The sequence below is a fragment of the Passer domesticus genome, chromosome 4 (assembly GCF_036417665.1).
Source record: "Passer domesticus isolate bPasDom1 chromosome 4, bPasDom1.hap1, whole genome shotgun sequence".
Classification (NCBI taxonomy): domain Eukaryota; kingdom Metazoa; phylum Chordata; class Aves; order Passeriformes; family Passeridae; genus Passer; species Passer domesticus.
The window spans coordinates 46,106,110-46,123,984 of record NC_087477.1 but is presented as its reverse complement, the minus strand read 5'-3'; the positions used below and the strand labels follow the sequence as shown (position 1 = coordinate 46,123,984).

The window sequence follows — 17,875 nt, the reverse complement described above, 5'->3', positions numbered from 1 at the left end:
ATTCCACAGATAGCCATGTGAATTTAGATACTTTTAATATTCAAATACTTTCTCCAGTCTCCCAGATTACAATTCCTTTCTATGAGGAGGTTCGGAAGAGTTGGGGATAAAATTGCACTGTGGGAAGGAGTGAGTTTAATATTCCATTCAAATAATGTTTATAATTTTGCATGAATCTGAAATAGATTTTTATTCTCAAGGCATCCCATATTTAACATTTTTTTTTTAACATCATTGCTATATTTATTATTTTCAGGTATTTTTAAAATTTTAACTTAATAATCTGTATATCTTAGCAGTATGTTTGGTATAAGACAGCTTGTTGGGAAGAAACAAAAAAAATACGTATTGGCATTTTTAATCTTTGTTGTTATTTTAAGGATTGTGGTTCTATATAACTTAAATTGATTTAAATGTATTAATTAGTGTATTGTGAGCTTTCAGGTTACATGCCTGAGCTGCTGACAGTTCTTTTCTGCTTTGGGAGAGATTGCTAGAAACAGAATTGCTATTACAGAATTGATGTTTTGTATTAGTAAAAAGTATTTTTCACAGGCCTGATTCAATGTATGTCAGTCTTACTTGTTAAATTGGGCTAATCTACTATGCCTTTCCATTTTTATCTGCCTTGTTACTAAGCAATCTGCTGTAGACTTAACTGTCAGTTGAAATGTAGCCAAAAATATTAAGGTTAAATTGTTGCCTGCCACCTTTAGTAATAAAATAATGTAATCTCTCTGAAATAAATTGTTTGACGGTGTACAGGCTCTTTTACTTTGCAGCTGCAAGAAGCAGCTTCTTCCAGGTGTTCTACCAGCAGTGATATGTTTCTCTAATAAAAGGAGATTTTGTCAAAAGGGGCATCTCAAAATTAGGATTTGTGTCTCTCCCAAGCCCAAGCAACACTCAGCCAAAATAACCCCGTTATAAGTGAAAAAAATTAAAAACTTCTTCAGACCAAATCTGGGTTGTACTGTTACAATGAACTTCTGGCTGAGGTAATCTGCAAATAAAAAATGGTGCTGATAAATGGGGGGGCGGGGGAAAAGCCAAACCCCAAAAAAATGCCAACAAACCATGGCCAGCTGTCCTTCTGCCCCATTCTCTCCCCCTAAGAAACCCCACAAACAATGAAAAGCCTGTAATAAACTTTTCTTGAATGAGACTGATGAATAGACAGTGATAAAAATGAAATGTGTCATGCTTGATTGATCCTGGAGAATACTTTGGGTCTTTACAGAAATAGTAGAAACTGGTTTGTTTAAATGTCGTTGAAACTTTGATGGGATAACCCAGTATGGACTGTCTAGGTCTGTGTCAGTTGCTTTTAGTACTTTTATTATTTTTCCTGTAATTGAAACTAATGAACATGCCCTTTAGATGCTATTTTAGCTCACATGCAACTTTATAAATATTTCAACTTAGATATAATTGGATGAATTGAACTTGTTTAATTAGCAATGCAATCAGCCAGCATGGCTTAGGAAGTCATATTACATTAAAAGTACAGTGATAATGCATACTAATAAGGAATAAGCAAATTGTTTTAACAAAAAATTCCACACTTTTAGAAGCCATTTGTGTCTTGTTATAAGGTTTTACAGCTTTACCATTACTTCTATTTTACTATTGCCATTGTTCAGAAATTTGCATGCCAGATGAAAATCAGGGAAAAGCTTTACTAGCTGATTTTTGAACCGATGCAGTCAGCTGTTTTTATGATGGTTGTGTAGGAGAATAGAATGGTTTTGTTCACCTTTAAAAATGGGTGAATGTTTTCTTTGAATGTTAATTTCCAAATTTGTAGTGGGAACTTGAAAATGTAAAGTCAGTTTTATCTGAGCAATATTTATTTTTCTGTCTCTCATGAAAATTTCTCAAATTGCAAAATACTGAATGAGAGCAATGGGGTGCACCAAGGATTTTGCATACACACAGTGTTGAGTCACATTTTGTGACATTTGCATCTCTAGCTTGGGTGGGATAAATATGATGGAGAAGTTTGAAACAAGGAGCCTGATGAAGTGCTGAGGTTTGGGCTATACAGGCAAGAGCTCTGAATAACAGTCAGGATTTATGGATTTGAGTATATGTTTGAATATATCAGAAAGAGATTTATGCTTTTTGTGTTAAACATACTTACAAGAAGCTTTTAGTAAATTTTTTGGACTGCATTAATGTTTATATTTTTGGAATAAGTTAGGTCATGATATAATATGTAACATGGTCATACATTTTTATTCCTTTTAGGAATAAGTTTTTGAAAACAATATTTTTTTATTTTGAAATATCTTTTTACACAATTTATTATATTCAAGAAAATAGAAATACTGATTTGGATGTGAGGAAATATATTACATTTTTTACACAAATACTAAAAACATTATTATTAATTATTCTCAATTTACTAGAAATAGTGTATTTCAAGTAGGAATTTACCACTAGTTAAGATTTCTGTTCCTACTTGCTGGTATAAAATATTAGTTAGCCTGATTGCCATATGTATAGAATAAGATAATGAAATATATATTTTCAAAACTGAGTAGATGTCTAAAAATTGAGACAGCTGATTTTAAAAGCAGATAAGTTCTTTGAAGGATTTGCAGAAGCTCCTAAGCATCATATGTCTCTAATAGCCTCTAAGTAGGAAAGCAAAGATAAGTAGGTGCCTAATTTAAATAATCCCAGTAGGCATCTATTGGCATGTTTCTGTGATTTAATATGTGTTCCAGGGTGTTTGAAAAAGATTGAATATCTAGTTGACCTGATTTCAGTGATTTCAAGCTTTAGATGTTATACTACTGCACTGCAGAGCATTGAAGGAAACAGATAAGAGTTAAGGTGAGTGGGAAGAAAACTGTGCATACAGGTTTTCATTTTGTCATGAAAATAGAATTCTCTAATTCATAGCTTCATAAAAAATGTATTATCAGTTGTCTTTCAACCACGAAGATTTTCTTTGCTCAGGGTCTTGGTTCAATATACACATTTTCTGTTTTTTCTGCTCAAATGCTAGTTGCATGTCTTTATCATTTGTATATTCAACAGTTGTTTTCGTTTTCAATAGCAGTACTTGTTTGCTGAAAAGCTTTTTATCCAAACCCCTATTTTTTTATGTGAGAAATACACATGCTTAGCAAGTTACTGATGAGAAAAGGCATTTGTAGATGTGATGGGTGATACTTCGTGGATAGATTTGCACATTAATTTTTCCTTTCTTAAGCTTGAATTTGTTGAAAATGTGGTCTCTTGGCAATATGCCTAGCTGCATTTGCCTTGAAATTCTTCTTGGCGGCTTTTTGTAAAGTAAATCCAAATTACATAAAATTTTCCAAATTAGGTTTACCACACCATTAACTTTAGCCAGATTTTCACCTTCATTTTAAGCCAGCCTGAAGTGATTGCATGAAGCAGTCCTTTACTTCCCTTCCATGTTCTGTATCAGCTAATGGTCTGTGTTGAACTGGACCTGGAACACACCTGATCAACACTCATCCTACCCACCCTGCCCCTGTGTTTGGTGACGGGAGCCACCAACTGAGTTAAAAAAGATACTTTCTTTACGTATTTGACTTAGATTCAAATCTGAGGACATAATTTCACATAAGATTTTGCACCAAATACAGTAGAGGCAAATTTTGTGCTGGGGAATATATGTAAGCTTTGTGTAATAGGAATAAAGTTTGAAAATGGTTAAGAAAACAGCACGAAGATGAGTTGAAAGCACATAGTACTGAGTAATCAGAGATTATCTGTCCAGCTATCAGAGATTCCAGCTTCTAACAAGAGAGAGAAAACATCTGTATTGATGCATGAATGTGGAGCTCTGTGGGAAAGATTGCTACGTGCGAAACATACAATGATACTGGGAAAAATATATCTGTGTGGTACTCTAGCAAAGAGCTCTTTTCTCAGAGATCCTGTTGATTGCATCGTACAGAAATCTTCTGACCATGAGTTGTTGATCATCTAGAAAATATACAGGAAAGAAAGAGCTGCAAGCATGTTGTGGTGGGAACATATAGACTTTAAGGGCTATTCCAAATAAACCCAGCAATTCTATTTATAGCTTATGAACTGATAATTATCAGGGGGAATCTGAATTTAATTATTTGTGTATATTTTCTTAGAGTTGGTTAGCATGCCCTGTTTGATTTTTAAATGTACAAAAGTATCAGGGACTTCTACAGAGCTGTTGTTGAGATAAGGTACACTTAAAGGTGATGGTTACCTTTCAAGATGAGACTCTGCAGTTGCATAAATATTAACTATTGGTTGACTAAAAAGTAATTTACTAAATGCTCAGTATTAAATAGGATGGTGTTCTGGAAGGCATTTCTGTAAGTATCAGCACCTCACCAGATGAAAATATCTGAAACACTCTTAACTGAATTCACACTTTGTCTAGTATTTCAGATTTGCATCTGTTTAGAGAAGGGTGTGTTGATGTATCTGGCCAGACTTCAGTCTTTCAGTATGAAGGGCTTGAAGTACCTAAGAGACACAGTATTCACTGGACATCTAGATGAATATCCTCATTTCAGCTAATTTCTGATGCGTTTTGTGCTGTAGGGGTGTACCAGATCTGCTTCCAGCTGCCCAGGATGCATACAGATGGAAAAGAGGGATTGGAGGGGAGTGTCTGCAGACTGTACCTCAAGGCTTCTGTTCTTCACTTGCCAGAGAAGTCACGGATGTCTTCATTACTTAGTTTAAGTTAGTTTTGTTTAAAAGCCACTAGACATTCCTGGCAAGACAGTACTGTTGTGGAAAATATTATCTTGCACTGAGGTTGAAGCCTTCTCAAAAAGGAACAGAATTAATTCTGGGAGAAAAAGCAGATTGATAAAATTTTTGGAATTGCCAGAGTCAATGGCTGGAGTCAGCTGCACAAGGACTTTATTTTTCTTTTTGGGTAGACTTATAATGCAGTTCTAATTCTGTTGCTTTTTTCCAGAGGTCTCTTCACTCACATAACACACAGAATGGACATTCCTCCCTTTTATCTAATCAGGAAGTTGTTAGTACACTCTTATGTCTTTTATTATATGGTAGCCAGACAGTTAAACTAAATTTCTCATCTACTTTAATATGTCTTTATTCCCTGTACATTTTGAGAAGTCTGCAAATAGCAACTAATTTACAGCTGTCTCACACACTGTCCCTCCGTGTGATATGTCATTTTACAGATAGATTATGGTTCTGCAGATAAAAGCAAATAAATTATATGTGAGATGTGGATATCCAATTTAAGGATTTTTTGTTCATATTTCACATTGCAAAGCATTTGTATATTCAACTAATTTTTGTTTTAGTTTATCTAAAAATATTTACCATGTTCCCAAATAATATATCAGGTTTTCAAGAGCTCAGGAGAGCACCAATACACAGTACCCAAGAGAATTTTGATGAAATTATCTAGGATCAATAGACCAGTATAAGCATTACTTTTCTTTCCTTTTGTGCCATCTCTCAGTTCATTCATTATACATCTTTGAAACTCTTCAGTAAATGAACAAGATTTATGCAAGCAATAATCTTTTGACGCTGGTTCATTCCTGAAGAAGGTCTGTACTATGCTTCCCAGCTGAATAAGCTGGATGCCGTCTGATCCCCCTGTGTTCTCAAAGCAAGATAAGATACTCAGGTGGAACTCCTGATGGATTTATCTAAGCCTGGTTGTAAAGACAATTATTAAGATGCCATTACCCTTCTTAAAAAGTTTGCCTAGTATCTAATTTATTACTTCTCTGCAGCAGTTTAAGACAATTATTTCTTGTAACATTCATTGTGGTATTCTTTTCAGGTACCTTTCAGGCATCTTTTGCTTATTTGACAGCTGTTTTGTGAATAGTCTTTTCTTAAGACTGAGCCCATCAGCCTCTTTTTGGTGACTATTTTCTAGGTTTCTCATTATTCCTGTTACTTCTTTTCCATTTAATTCCTGTCTTTGAAACCTTGTCACAAGCTGTACAATGCTGCCAGAACTATGTGAAATTATCTTACATGTTTTGTAGGTTGCACTAACATATATCCTCGTATAATGTTTTTAAAAAGCATTCAGTTTTTCTTAATGATCACTAGATCATCCATTCTATTTCCTTTAGAATGGGTGTCTAGCAAGTTGCTCCAGCTTGCTGTTAATATCTTGATTATTTTGTCTATGTAACAGTAGAACATAGGAGTTTTCTGTATTGAATTATATTATATTTTAGCCTATTTTAATATTATAACTATTTTTATATATTTCTGTGTTCTAAACTCTTCTATGTTTAATAGGATATCCTTTAGCTTATCTTCCAGCCTCTAGAATCATAGTATAACCTGAGTTGGAAGGCACCCATGGGAATCTTCATGTCCCACTCCTGGCCTGCACAAGACAGCCCCAAGAGTGATACCATGAGAGCCTTGAGCTCTGTCAGGCTGGTGCTGTGACCACTTCTCTGGGGAGCTTCTTCCAGTGCCCAGCCACTCTCTGGGTGCAGAGCCGTGTCCTAATACAGCACCTAAACCTCCCCTAACACAGCATCAGACCATTCCCTTGAGTCCTGTCACTGCTCGCCAGGGGGAGAGACCAGTGCTGCCCAACCTTTTTCCCTCATGAGGAAGCTGCAGACTGCAGTGAGATCTCCCCTCAGTCTCCTCTTCTCCAGGCTGAACAGACCAAGTGACCTCAGCCACTCCTCATAGAGCTTCCCCTCACGGCCCTTCCCCATATTTGTGGCTCTCCTTTGGAGGCTCTCTAATGGCTTAATATCTTTTTTTATGTTGTGGCACCCAGACCTGCACACAGGATTTGAGGTGAGGCTGCCCCAGTGCAGAGTAGAGCAGGACAATCCCCTCCTCCTTGCCTGGCTGGGGATGCTGTGCCTGATGCCCACCAGAGCACAGTTGGTCCTCCTGTTTACTGTGGATAGATAGAAGGTAGGAGACTAGAGATAGTGGTGTAAGTAATCTCACCCCTAAGGAGTTACAGCTGTGCTAATTATCAAGAATGAAGAACAAGCCTGCCCTTAATGGGCCACAGCTGGATCCAATTAAGAGGGGTATTATAAAAGAGCAGGTTGGTTGGGAGAGGGGAGGTGGAGTTTGTTGGCTGTACTGAGAAGAAAGAGTCAGTGCTGTGAGGAGCTGCTCATGAAAATCACCAAGAAGGTATGAAACCTTTGCAATAGGATAACAACAGTTTACCAGGGCACAATGACTCAAATTCAACTTGCCATCAATCAGGACCCCCAGTTGCCTTTCCACAGCGCTGCTTTCCAGCATCTCATTATCCAGTTCAGCTGTATTCATCCAGGGTTGCCCCATTCTAGGTGCAGGGTCTGGTACTTTTCTTTGTTGTTGATTGCCCACCCCTCTTATTGTCCAGGTCTCTCTGCAGGACCTCTCTGCCTTGAAGGGAGTCAACACCTCCTCCCAACTGAATGTCATTGGCAAACTTACTTCATATACTTTTGAGTCCTGAATCCAAGTTGTCTATGAGGACTTTGAAGAGCACTGGCCCTACAGTGGAGCTGTGCAGGACCCCAGTAGTAACTGGTTACCAGCCTGATGCACCCCTATGTTATCCCTTTCACCCCACAGTGCTTTGTGTCCAGCCCATGAGCCAGGTGCTCACGCATCACGTGATGGGTTTATCCAGCTGTCTGCTGGACAATTTGTCCACAAGGGCACTGTGAGAGACAGCATTGAAAGCATTACTGAAATCCAAAAAGATTATATTAACTGGCTTCCCTTGGTCAGCTAGGTGGGTAACTTCATCGTAAAAGGAAATTGTCCAGTTGGACTTCATCCTCATTAAGCTGTCCTGGCTGTGACCACTGATTGCATTGTCCTTCAAACATCTTTCTGTAACTCCCAGAATAATCTTCGCCACAATTTTACCAGGCATGGAAGTGGGACTGGGTCAGTATTTGCCAGCTTCCTGTTAATTCTCCAGATTTCCAAGACCATTGAAAAGCCATGGAGAGAGATATGCTTGGGAAGACAGGCAGCTCTTTGACTACTGCCCTGCCATGAATCCCCTCACACCCCCTCTCCCTTTTGACCACTATTTCTCATTGCATCCTCATAGCCTGCATGCCAGTTATTCCTTTTTCTGTGTTTCTTTCAGGTGTGATGCTTGCTCTTCTACCAGTTTACGAGTAACATTGAGGGAAGTTTGACCCACCTTTATTTAACTGAGCTATCTTTACAGTATCCTAGCGCACTGTTAATTTGGGGAATGATGTCAAGAGGTTGGAACCAGAGTTCTGTTCCTGGTGTCGTTAGCTGCTAATAGGAAATTGTCAGAACTGCCTTTATTCATTTCCAGCTTATGCAAGCACCATGATGTTGCTTTGTTTCTGAAAAAATGAATATATCTCTGCTGCCTGCCCATCCTTAAAAGGAGTTCAGCAAGGGTAAAATTTTATCATAGCTGTGAATGGCAATACTGATTTGGAAGTATTGTGTTTCACTCAGTACCTCTTTTATCTCTGCCTGTGTCAGGTGTTGAGCATTAAATTTTTAGTGTTTCAAAGGATAGCATTATTTTCAAATAGGACTGAGTAGACAACTTCAAAGAAAAATAAATAAAAAAGACTAAACTTGCAACTTGTGTTGCTAGCTGAAGCACCTGTGTAGTATTGACTAGTCTTTTCAGCAACATTCGAGTGAATCAAAGTTAGAACATTGGAGCTTTTAAAAAAATAATCTCTCAACATTATAATAATATAATAATCTCTCAAGAAAGAATTAAAGAAATCTTCAGAAATTAAATAGGAGTATTACTTTTTTTTTTCTTCACTTCTCATACTCTGTTTCTCAGTAAATCAGACCTGGAATGGGTTTATATGTCAAATATTAAGTGTCAGTCTCACCAAGGGAAGTAATCAAAGCCAAAAGCACCATTATCTGTAGGTTTGAATCCTTAAACTACTAAGTTTGAATAATAAAAACTCTTAGATCTTAAAAATAGAAAGACATAAGACATCTCTTTTTAACAGAGATGAGTATTAAATTTGAGTGATAATCCATTCCCCAAACTCCAAATACTGGTTGGAGCATTAAAATATGAATTAGGTCATATACTTTCTGGAGAGAGGGCTGGTAGGAATCATAGTAATGCAAGCACTCTCCTGTACAGCCAGGATAACTGAGATAGAAAAAGTATTCATTTGCTTCAAAATCGACATGGGAAGCTGTTTGCTTTTCTTCCATTTTCTAGTCCTTTGTGAGATATTAGTGCTATATAACTTTCATTTGGAACAGCTATGTTGGTTTTTTTTTGAGAGATTTAAAAGGTTCTGTTAGTGTCATTTTCCTTTAACCATGCATTTTTGGCAAAAGGTGACACATTCAGAACAGAAGTACAATAATGACTTTACTGAAGTACACAAAATTTGAGGTAATTATTTCTGTCTTTTTAGGACTGGAAGTGGTGCAAAAATGTACTATTTTGATACAGTGATGCACTTCAGGTCATGCAAGATATAGAACTGCATGAGAGTGTGACAAGACCAGAAGTCTGAGTGCTTAAAAAGTTGATAAAGTTCTGTAAATTCACAATGCTTGCATCTACTTACTGGTGGAAACTTCAGGAGGCTCCTTGATTCTTTCATAGCTACAGTGTTCCCACCCCTTACATATTTTTAGGAGAGAGAGAGAGAGAAACTTTGACTTTAACATTCTCTGGAAATCCTGCGATTTAAATAATGTAACTGCATTACAATGAAGTTATGTACACAAACAAAATATGAGTCTGGGAATAAAAGAGAAAAATTCTGGTGAGATTGTTCTGAAGTGTTGTGATGCACAGCAAACACTTCATATTTTTATTTGTTACTTGAATTGCTTTTCTGACTCATATGCTTCTGTGTCCTTTACCTATTTAATGAGACATCTGGCATCTTTTGTTCAAGGATAAAGTGTTCTCCATAACAATCTTTCTTCTTTTGCTTTGGAAAAAAGCTCTTTATAGATGCTTCTCCCCTCTTTGTTTCTTGTTTATGTTTTTCCTGATAATACATTGACAAAACATCCCAGAGAAAGATCTCTATGCAAAGAACTCTTTTATTGGAAGAAAAAGTAAGAGTGACAATGCTTACAATGGTACTATTTTCTCTTTATATGTTTTTTAACTACATTATTTTTATATGCTTGAAAGAACAATTTTGTTTCTCAGATATAGTTCGCTTTTCTGTGGTTTCTGAGTTGGAGCTGTAAGTACAGAGATCAGAACCTCACAAATGAATCTGTTTCTGTATCAAAAAAGATAGTCACTATCCAGAATTACATTAGGCACAGCTTTTCATTTTATTCATTAACGCTTTTTACCAGGATAATGTCATCTTAGAGATAGAAATTCAGTGATAAATTCTATTAAAATTGACTCTTTATTGCTTCCTATCAACAATGAATATTGTTGCTGTGTTTATTTGCTCATTGAATACAGATAAAACCAATGCAGTCTGCTTCCATTTAGCATGGACATTCAAATCAGTCTCGCACCACAAGTGCCTTCATGCTTGAATTAAGTATTGAAACTGTAGCCAGGCTAGGAACCAAAAACTTTGTACCTTTCTTGAATCTAATTTTTGTTACAAAGGTAGCATATACTGCAGAAGACTTTTCTTCACGCCTATACACAAAAATTTAAGCATTGCTTCAAATTTCTTAGAAGTATAATTTTTTTAATAAAATATGTTTATATTAATGATAGTCATTCTGTCTCTCTACAGTGCAAATTAGACTATCAAGCCTGTGTCTCAGGAAAACAAATTTCAGTGAAATGTGAAGGACGTTGCCCTTGCCCTTCTGACAAATCCACAAATGCAGGCAGAAATGACAGGAGAGGTGAGTGATGGTAATTTGTGTAATATTTTTAATACTTATTTCCAGAAGGAAGATTTTGCACATGGAATATTACAGTTATCAGAAACACTCATTATTCTTGTATAAAACCAGATGTATTTTCTTCAAGGTTGTTTCTTGGCCAAGGGTTTTGAAATTGTACCTTTAGTAAAATACCATGATATTTTTCAAATGATCTATTCTAGTGTGAGTTATTGCTGTTCTTTTTTTCATTTGCTATTTAATATTTCTTGACTCCTTGAGATGCTTATAGGTGTATTTAAAACAAGAAATTAATTCCTTGCGCCTCAGTGTTTTCAGTTGAATATTCAAGAAAATGAAGTGTAATAGGAAGGAAGGAAACTTGTCCTTGTTGCTGGTCACAGGAGCAAGCAGTTGAGCTGCAGAACTGTTAGGAATGGCTGTATTATGTAAGCGAGTTTGTTTGAAGAGTGCTTGATAAGAGTAAATCAGCTTCCTCTTCGATCAGGAATGAGATTATGCTGCTAGAAAATGAAGTTGCTTTGCAGTGCTTCTTAGGCATTTTAGGTGCAGCTGGAACAAACTGGAGAGGAATGGTGGCTGTGCATATTTGTATTTCAGCGCCTCCCAGGTGATTTTGGAAAGTAGTTTTTAAACAAAACATGATACTGTCTTTGGTGCTTCTGGACAGAGAGTTGTCATGAAGTTTTAGGCTACCAAAGGCCTGAATCTGTCAAGAAAAGCATGACTGGCGGTCTGCGTTTTTAAAATTTCTTTAGACTGATCTCTGTTGGATGCATCTTTTTGATCTGTCTGTATAGTAACATTTTTGATGAGTAAAATACATTGAAAAGACAGATTATATTTTTAAGAATGTTGGGTTTTTTCCTGTAGTAACCTTATAACAATAAAAGAAACAAACATTGCATTCCTGCATTAACGCTGATATTTCATTATTTGAAGCACTATTCCAGATTTATTGTGCAGGATAGTCTTACTTTCCATTACAAGCTGTAACTACTGCCAAAACTATATTTTTCTTTCTAGTTCAAATTGAAGTTCTTTTAACAATGAATAAAGATGACCACTATAAAAATTAAACTGTGTGCAGGCATACAATTCAATTAAAAACTGCTCTAAAACACTTCTTTAGGTCCCTTTTTTCATCTTTGGCAATATAATTGATAGTGTAATTAAATATTAATTGAATATATGCAATTAAATACTCCTTGTGCTGGAACCCCTCTGCAAAATTATAGTCTTGATGTTTTTTAAAGCATTAATTTACAGCTTCATGAAGTATCTTGAAAATAAATAGATAAATATGTCATCTTTTTGCATTGTTAAACAAAATGAAAAGTACTGGAAGACCTGGCATCGTGTGGCTAATGTGGCCCCTTTGATAAGTTACACAGTGAGTGTAACCTTAATGTGATTGCAGCATCCTCTAGCAATCATTTCTGTATCTCCATGATGGATATAGAATATTTGCTTGACAGTGGGCAGGAAGTGAAATTAAGATAATGAGGTGAAAAGCATCTCTGTGAGTAGTAGGCCTACCATTCTCCAGTGTCAGTCTTTTATTATGCTATCATTGCCCTTAGTTTTTACCAAGATAAGATCAGCATTCTCCCTGCTGGAAACTGTTTCACCTGATGCAGTTACCTTTAGTGTGTATTCTTTCAAGCATATTTGATTTTTCATATTTCTGTGCTAAAACACTGAAAAAAAAATCCTAGAGACAATTTGTTTTTGCTTCAAAAATTGGAATTTTTTTTTTAAATTAAGAATGAACTCTTCTTGATGATTTAAGTTGCCAGGGAATCAAGATTACTTGTGCCTAGTTATGTAAAAGAAAAGGAAAAAACGTCTCATGGTTATAGGAATTAACACTAATCCTGTCCTGACAGATTGTCAGAGCAAGCAAAACACAGGGCTTTTCCAAATTCCATGAAATTTGTTAATATATTTTCTTTACAATGCCAAAAGCCAGGAAACTTGAAAAACACGAAAGTGAGCTGAGCATCATTAGTGAAATTTCAGGTTTTATTGTGACAGAATACAAAATTTCTTACAACAGAATTACTTCTAAAAACAGTTATAATACAATTTTTGGCTTTAAATGGAGCTCTGTAAAGTGTTGTTGCAGTTGGACTTGATGATCTTGGGAGATATTTTCCAGACTAAATGTTGCTGTGATTCTAAGCTGTGTACACATATTTCAGTTGCTTGCAAATTTGATGAAGCCAAACAGGCAAAGTAAGGTTACTGTTCTTTTTCAGGGATAACTTAAGTAAGGATATCCTAAAATACATCCCTTACCTAGGCTTTTTGGGACAGTTGTTCATTTTTCAGATTGAAATTGCTGGTTTTTTGGGTGTATCTGGAAAGCATACTATGTCTATGAACTTTACCAAATAGTCTTGGTGTGGAATCCTGTACTCCTTTGGGAAGCAAAATTAAATCACTATTCAGAAAAACTGTTTTTCTTAAAATGTCTGTGAACTTAGTAATGAAATCAGAGAGTTCTTTTAGTTGGAAGTGAACTATGAAGTTTGTCTAATCGTTATTTCTGATGAATGCATCAGGCACGTTATGGGATCCAGGCTTTTGTGAAGGCTGTCTCATTTTAATTATACACTTAAAACATTGAACCCAGTCGATGCTCAGGGTCTCTTTGGCTAAATCCAGAAATGAAAGGGCTAAGAACTTGATTTGGATCTAGATGTGTAAGCTGTTAAGAAAAACAAAAGTTACAAGCAAAAAAAAAAAAAAAAAAACAAAAAACCCAAACCCAACAACAAAGAAAACCCACAATAAAATAAAAATCTTTACTATCTTTGTTTTGATTGTAATTTAGATTAAACAATGGATATCATATAAACTATGAACTGTAATAGATACTCCAGTAATTTTTAAAAAGAGACAGACAAACCTAGGGTTACAAATGAGAACATTAGAGGAGTTAACAAATGCAGAGCATTAGAGGCAGTATTAGGGGAACATAAAGTTAGAAATAAATGAATATCTGGAGTACAGAAGAGAGGGAGGGTTTTGGAAGTTGTATAGAAGCACAATGAGAAGGGAAAGTAAAGCAGAATGGGTGGGAAGCATTACCACTTGTGACAGAGCTACTAAAGAGACACAGGAGGAGGCATCTTGTTTTCCAAGCATAGCCATTGCCTCATGTGCTGCTTTTGCCCCAATCTCCTTTTAAAGTATATGTCAGCATTTGGGGTACCCAGGTCATACTGAGTTGCACAGCTGTGAATAAAACGACTTCACTGAGTCAGAATCTGCAGATCTTGATTTTCCTGGCCACTTCTGAGGCTTTTTTGAGTGGTTATGTAGAACCAGAAGCTGGGAAGGATTCTGTGCACTGCACATTTTTACAAAACCAAGGAGTCTTTTGTCCCCTTGGCAGTGTCTGGGCACAACTTTTTCTTTCAAATAGTGGTCATGGTCCTTTTGCTCTGAGATGGTGCAAGCCCTGTCCCTTGCTTGTCCTGCTCTCCACTCTGATAACTAAGAAAAAATGCACATGATTCAAAATGTGGTCAATGAAGACCAGAAAGTTTCTCAGCAGGTGAGTGTATGACTGACAGCTCTTAGCTTATGGTTAAAAATCTTCAAAGGTATCTAAGAAGACCATCCCATCCATTGTCAGTTATCTCAAATTTGCTCTATTCCAGAGTGCATACATTGGGAAAGTATAAGTATTCTTAAAATTAAAAATCTTGACAGAGTGCTTTGCTTTATTTCCCTGTCAAGCTGCACTAACATTCTGACAAAAGTGCGCTGTGACATGCCCAGGATCCTGGTCTCCCAGTCTATTTCAAAGATTTGACTGATGTGTAGTACAGCATCCTTCTCAATTATGTCTTTGGATACCTTCATCATAGAAATAAGGTGTGTTTCTGCCCTGGCATAGAGTCAAGATTTATCTGGGACATGCAGTCACACCCAAAAGCTCAGGGCCAATTGAAGGCCCTGCAGTTTAAATGGCAAAAGCTGTTATCATTGTTGGTAAAATACTGAATATGCATTTTTATTAGCCATTGAAATAGAAGAATTCAGTCTCAATAATTTTTGAGTTCATCTCTAATAAATCCTGTGCTAAGAGCTCACTTGATATTTTCACTAAGATAAGAGATTTAGTCTTATACTCATGGAAGAAAAAAAAGTGCTTTGCTTTCAGCATCTGAGGTGGACTATGTAGGCAACAAGGAAGCTCTTACAAATGTCATACACTTTGACTCTAAGCTCTTTCCAGAAAGAGGTGAAAAGACAACACTGCATGCTCAAAGTATTTTCAGTCTGAAAGACTTTAATCACAGAATATGACTGCCCTCTCAGCTGCATCCTGTTTTATACTGAATACGGCCAAATTGTTAATTGCTTTGTAGAGATGGGGATAAATAACAGTAGGATTAAAGACATTGGATGCTGGTTTGTTCGGTGTGCATCAGTGCTTGAAAAACAAATAGAGGGACAAACAACCAAGCAACACTCTCCCAAATCCTCTGATTTCATTTGCATAGCATCATCTTTTCAATACATGACCTCTACTACTCTTCATATAGTACGGGTGTACATGCCAAAAAAGAGATTTTGTTTTGTTTACATTCAGAGAGAACACTGACTCGTTTCCAGACTTCACAAATAAAGAGATTGAGGGCCAAAATTACCACTTGTGTTAACTCCTTAATCTCTACTTTGTATTTCTGCCTTTCAATGATAGATACTGCTGTTTTGTAATCTCCTATTTCTCTTTTGAAAAGGTAACCGCAGGACATCAATAGAATAAAAATCCATGTTCAAACCAATGTGCACTAAGCCAATTAGGCCTAATATTATAAGTGACCTCTTGTGTTATATTACTGTTTGACCTTTATTTACAAACATGGTAGTATGTTTTAATTTTTTTTTTTTAAAGAGCTAATGATAACATCTAATTCCACATTGTCATGCTTGTTACAGAAACTTAAGTTTCCAGCCTATAAAAATAAACACAAAGGGAAAAGTGCTAGTTCTCATCACAGGCAAGCTGCTCTCAGTTAACCTTGTCTCTCAGAGGAATATGCACAATAAATGGAAGGAGGTGGTCTTGGTAGTGTGGGAGTATAGGTGGTAGCAACATGTGTTATATGTGAGTTAAATATGCACTGGGTAATTGTCAGCTTTCCAGTTTACTGTTCTTCTTAGCCATATATTTATATTCAATAAGGTTTTTTTATGTAAGTCCTTCTACAGTTCTATAAAATGCAGCAATAAAATAAATTCTCTATGCTTGTTTAGTTGCTTAATTTTCATAAATTTAATTAACTTTCATAAATCTTGCTAATTTTTTCAATATAGTCTTTAGCTGAAGCCTGAAATGCCAGAGCATAATGATGAGTGGTATCAGTGGAAGCACTCAAATCCAGGAGTTTGTCTTATCTGTACTGATATACACTGCTTGGGGTTGGTGTCATTGTAGGCTTACAGCTAAAATTGAATCTGGGCTAATATTTCTGCTCTTGTCTTTACTGCTGGCATCAGCATGAATCATGCTATTGATTTAAATGTAAATAGGCCATAAGATTGTGACTCAGTTTCCTTGTTAGAGGAAGATAGGTAAGCCTTCTTACTCTACTGATGTTTCTGAGCACTATTTTATTATTGTTTCTGAAACCTTTTGGCTTTAAAAGTGCTATGAAACCAAAATGTATTATTGTATATACATTGTAGTTCTTCAGTTCAGTTCTTCATTGACTTACAAGTAAATGTTCATTTTGCTTTTATTGCTTTTTTTTTTACTGAAATACATAGTTTTTACTTTTTAATCTTAATGCTATTCATGTTAAACCTGTATTTTTCCAAGCATTCAACTTTCACCTTTTATACTTTGTTACACACATTTACAGTAATGGTGAGCTGTAAGTATACCTTATTCATAATTTGAAGCTATTTGAAGATAAAGTGAAAATTGATGCATTGTGGATTTTTATGCTTTGATATTTGGTCAGCCTAATTCCTTTAGAATGTCTTTTTCTCTATTGTATATAAGGTGAGTGATAGACCATTTTTTACTTATCTTTAATAAGAAGCACTTTTGTTTTACCAAATTTTAGAGCTTTACTAGATATTTTCTAAATGGTAGGTTATTTCTGAGATAGCAGAATAATAATCTTTGCAACAATTCATTTGTATTTGTAAATTATTTCCATATGTATGATAGCAAGGGAATTTGCTAGCACAAAAATACTGTGTTACTGTATTTGTGAAAGGCATTTATTTAGGATTCATTACTGTGTTTCTGTAACAACAGAAATTCAGTGGAGCTAATTTTATTGGTTGTTTCTTCAATGCTAAGATATATATTTTTTGCATAATTCTTTTAATTTTTTTAACTGAATATCTTCTTTTTTTCAAGTGACAATTATCCAAGTAAAATTGTCAGCAGTATATTCTTTTCATTCATTAATCAGACTCCATGTTAGGACTTTCTAAAAAGAGACTTTTCCATCATAATTAGTAGTAATCTAATGTAGTGTGATTAGTAGCAATCTAATGTGGTGTCGAATGACAAATAATGTGTTTGGGATAAGAGGGGTCTGACCTGTCTGCCCACCATCCCTGGCTCCCTTGTCAGCTAGCCAGAGCACAGCCACGTAGCTGGGCTTCCTTCCTCTGGGAGCTGGGAAAGGCTGGAAAGGAGTCTTACAGGCTGCTTGCCAGGTACTGTCCATGTGTGATGTGGGAGTGATGAGGGGCCTGTGGCTGTGTTTGAAGGACTGGAGAGATGGAGATGCAGCTGTGTAAGCTGTTCTTAGGCTCTAGAAGTGACTCAGTTTTGCTCCAGATGCTTGTTTCTTCTATAATTTCAAAATTCTGTATGGAATAGTGTGTGTTCACTTTGTTCAAAACACCTTTTTAGTTCAAAAAATATAACTAGAATTGGTTACTATACTGGTAGATGACCTTTTGGATAAAAATTTTTTGCTTTTTCTTTCTGTTCTTACAGGGATTAGAATATTTGAGGGCAAGCGGTAGAAGTATGTTTTATGCAGAAAAG

The 17,875-nt window shown here is 36.0% G+C and overlaps 1 protein-coding gene across 7 annotated transcripts in view; it reads left to right on the top strand.

Moving 5' to 3' along the window:
• The window catches only part of SPOCK3 (SPARC (osteonectin), cwcv and kazal like domains proteoglycan 3), a 159,100-nt gene that overhangs the window by 102,111 nt on the left and 39,114 nt on the right, over nt 1-17,875 (top strand). For all 7 annotated transcript variants that reach the window (XM_064417647.1, XM_064417644.1, XM_064417645.1 and 4 more), the window contains one exon: nt 10,725-10,839. In XM_064417647.1, the coding sequence (XP_064273717.1) occupies nt 10,725-10,839 (115 nt within the window). The remainder of the gene's footprint in view (nt 1-10,724; nt 10,840-17,875) is intronic.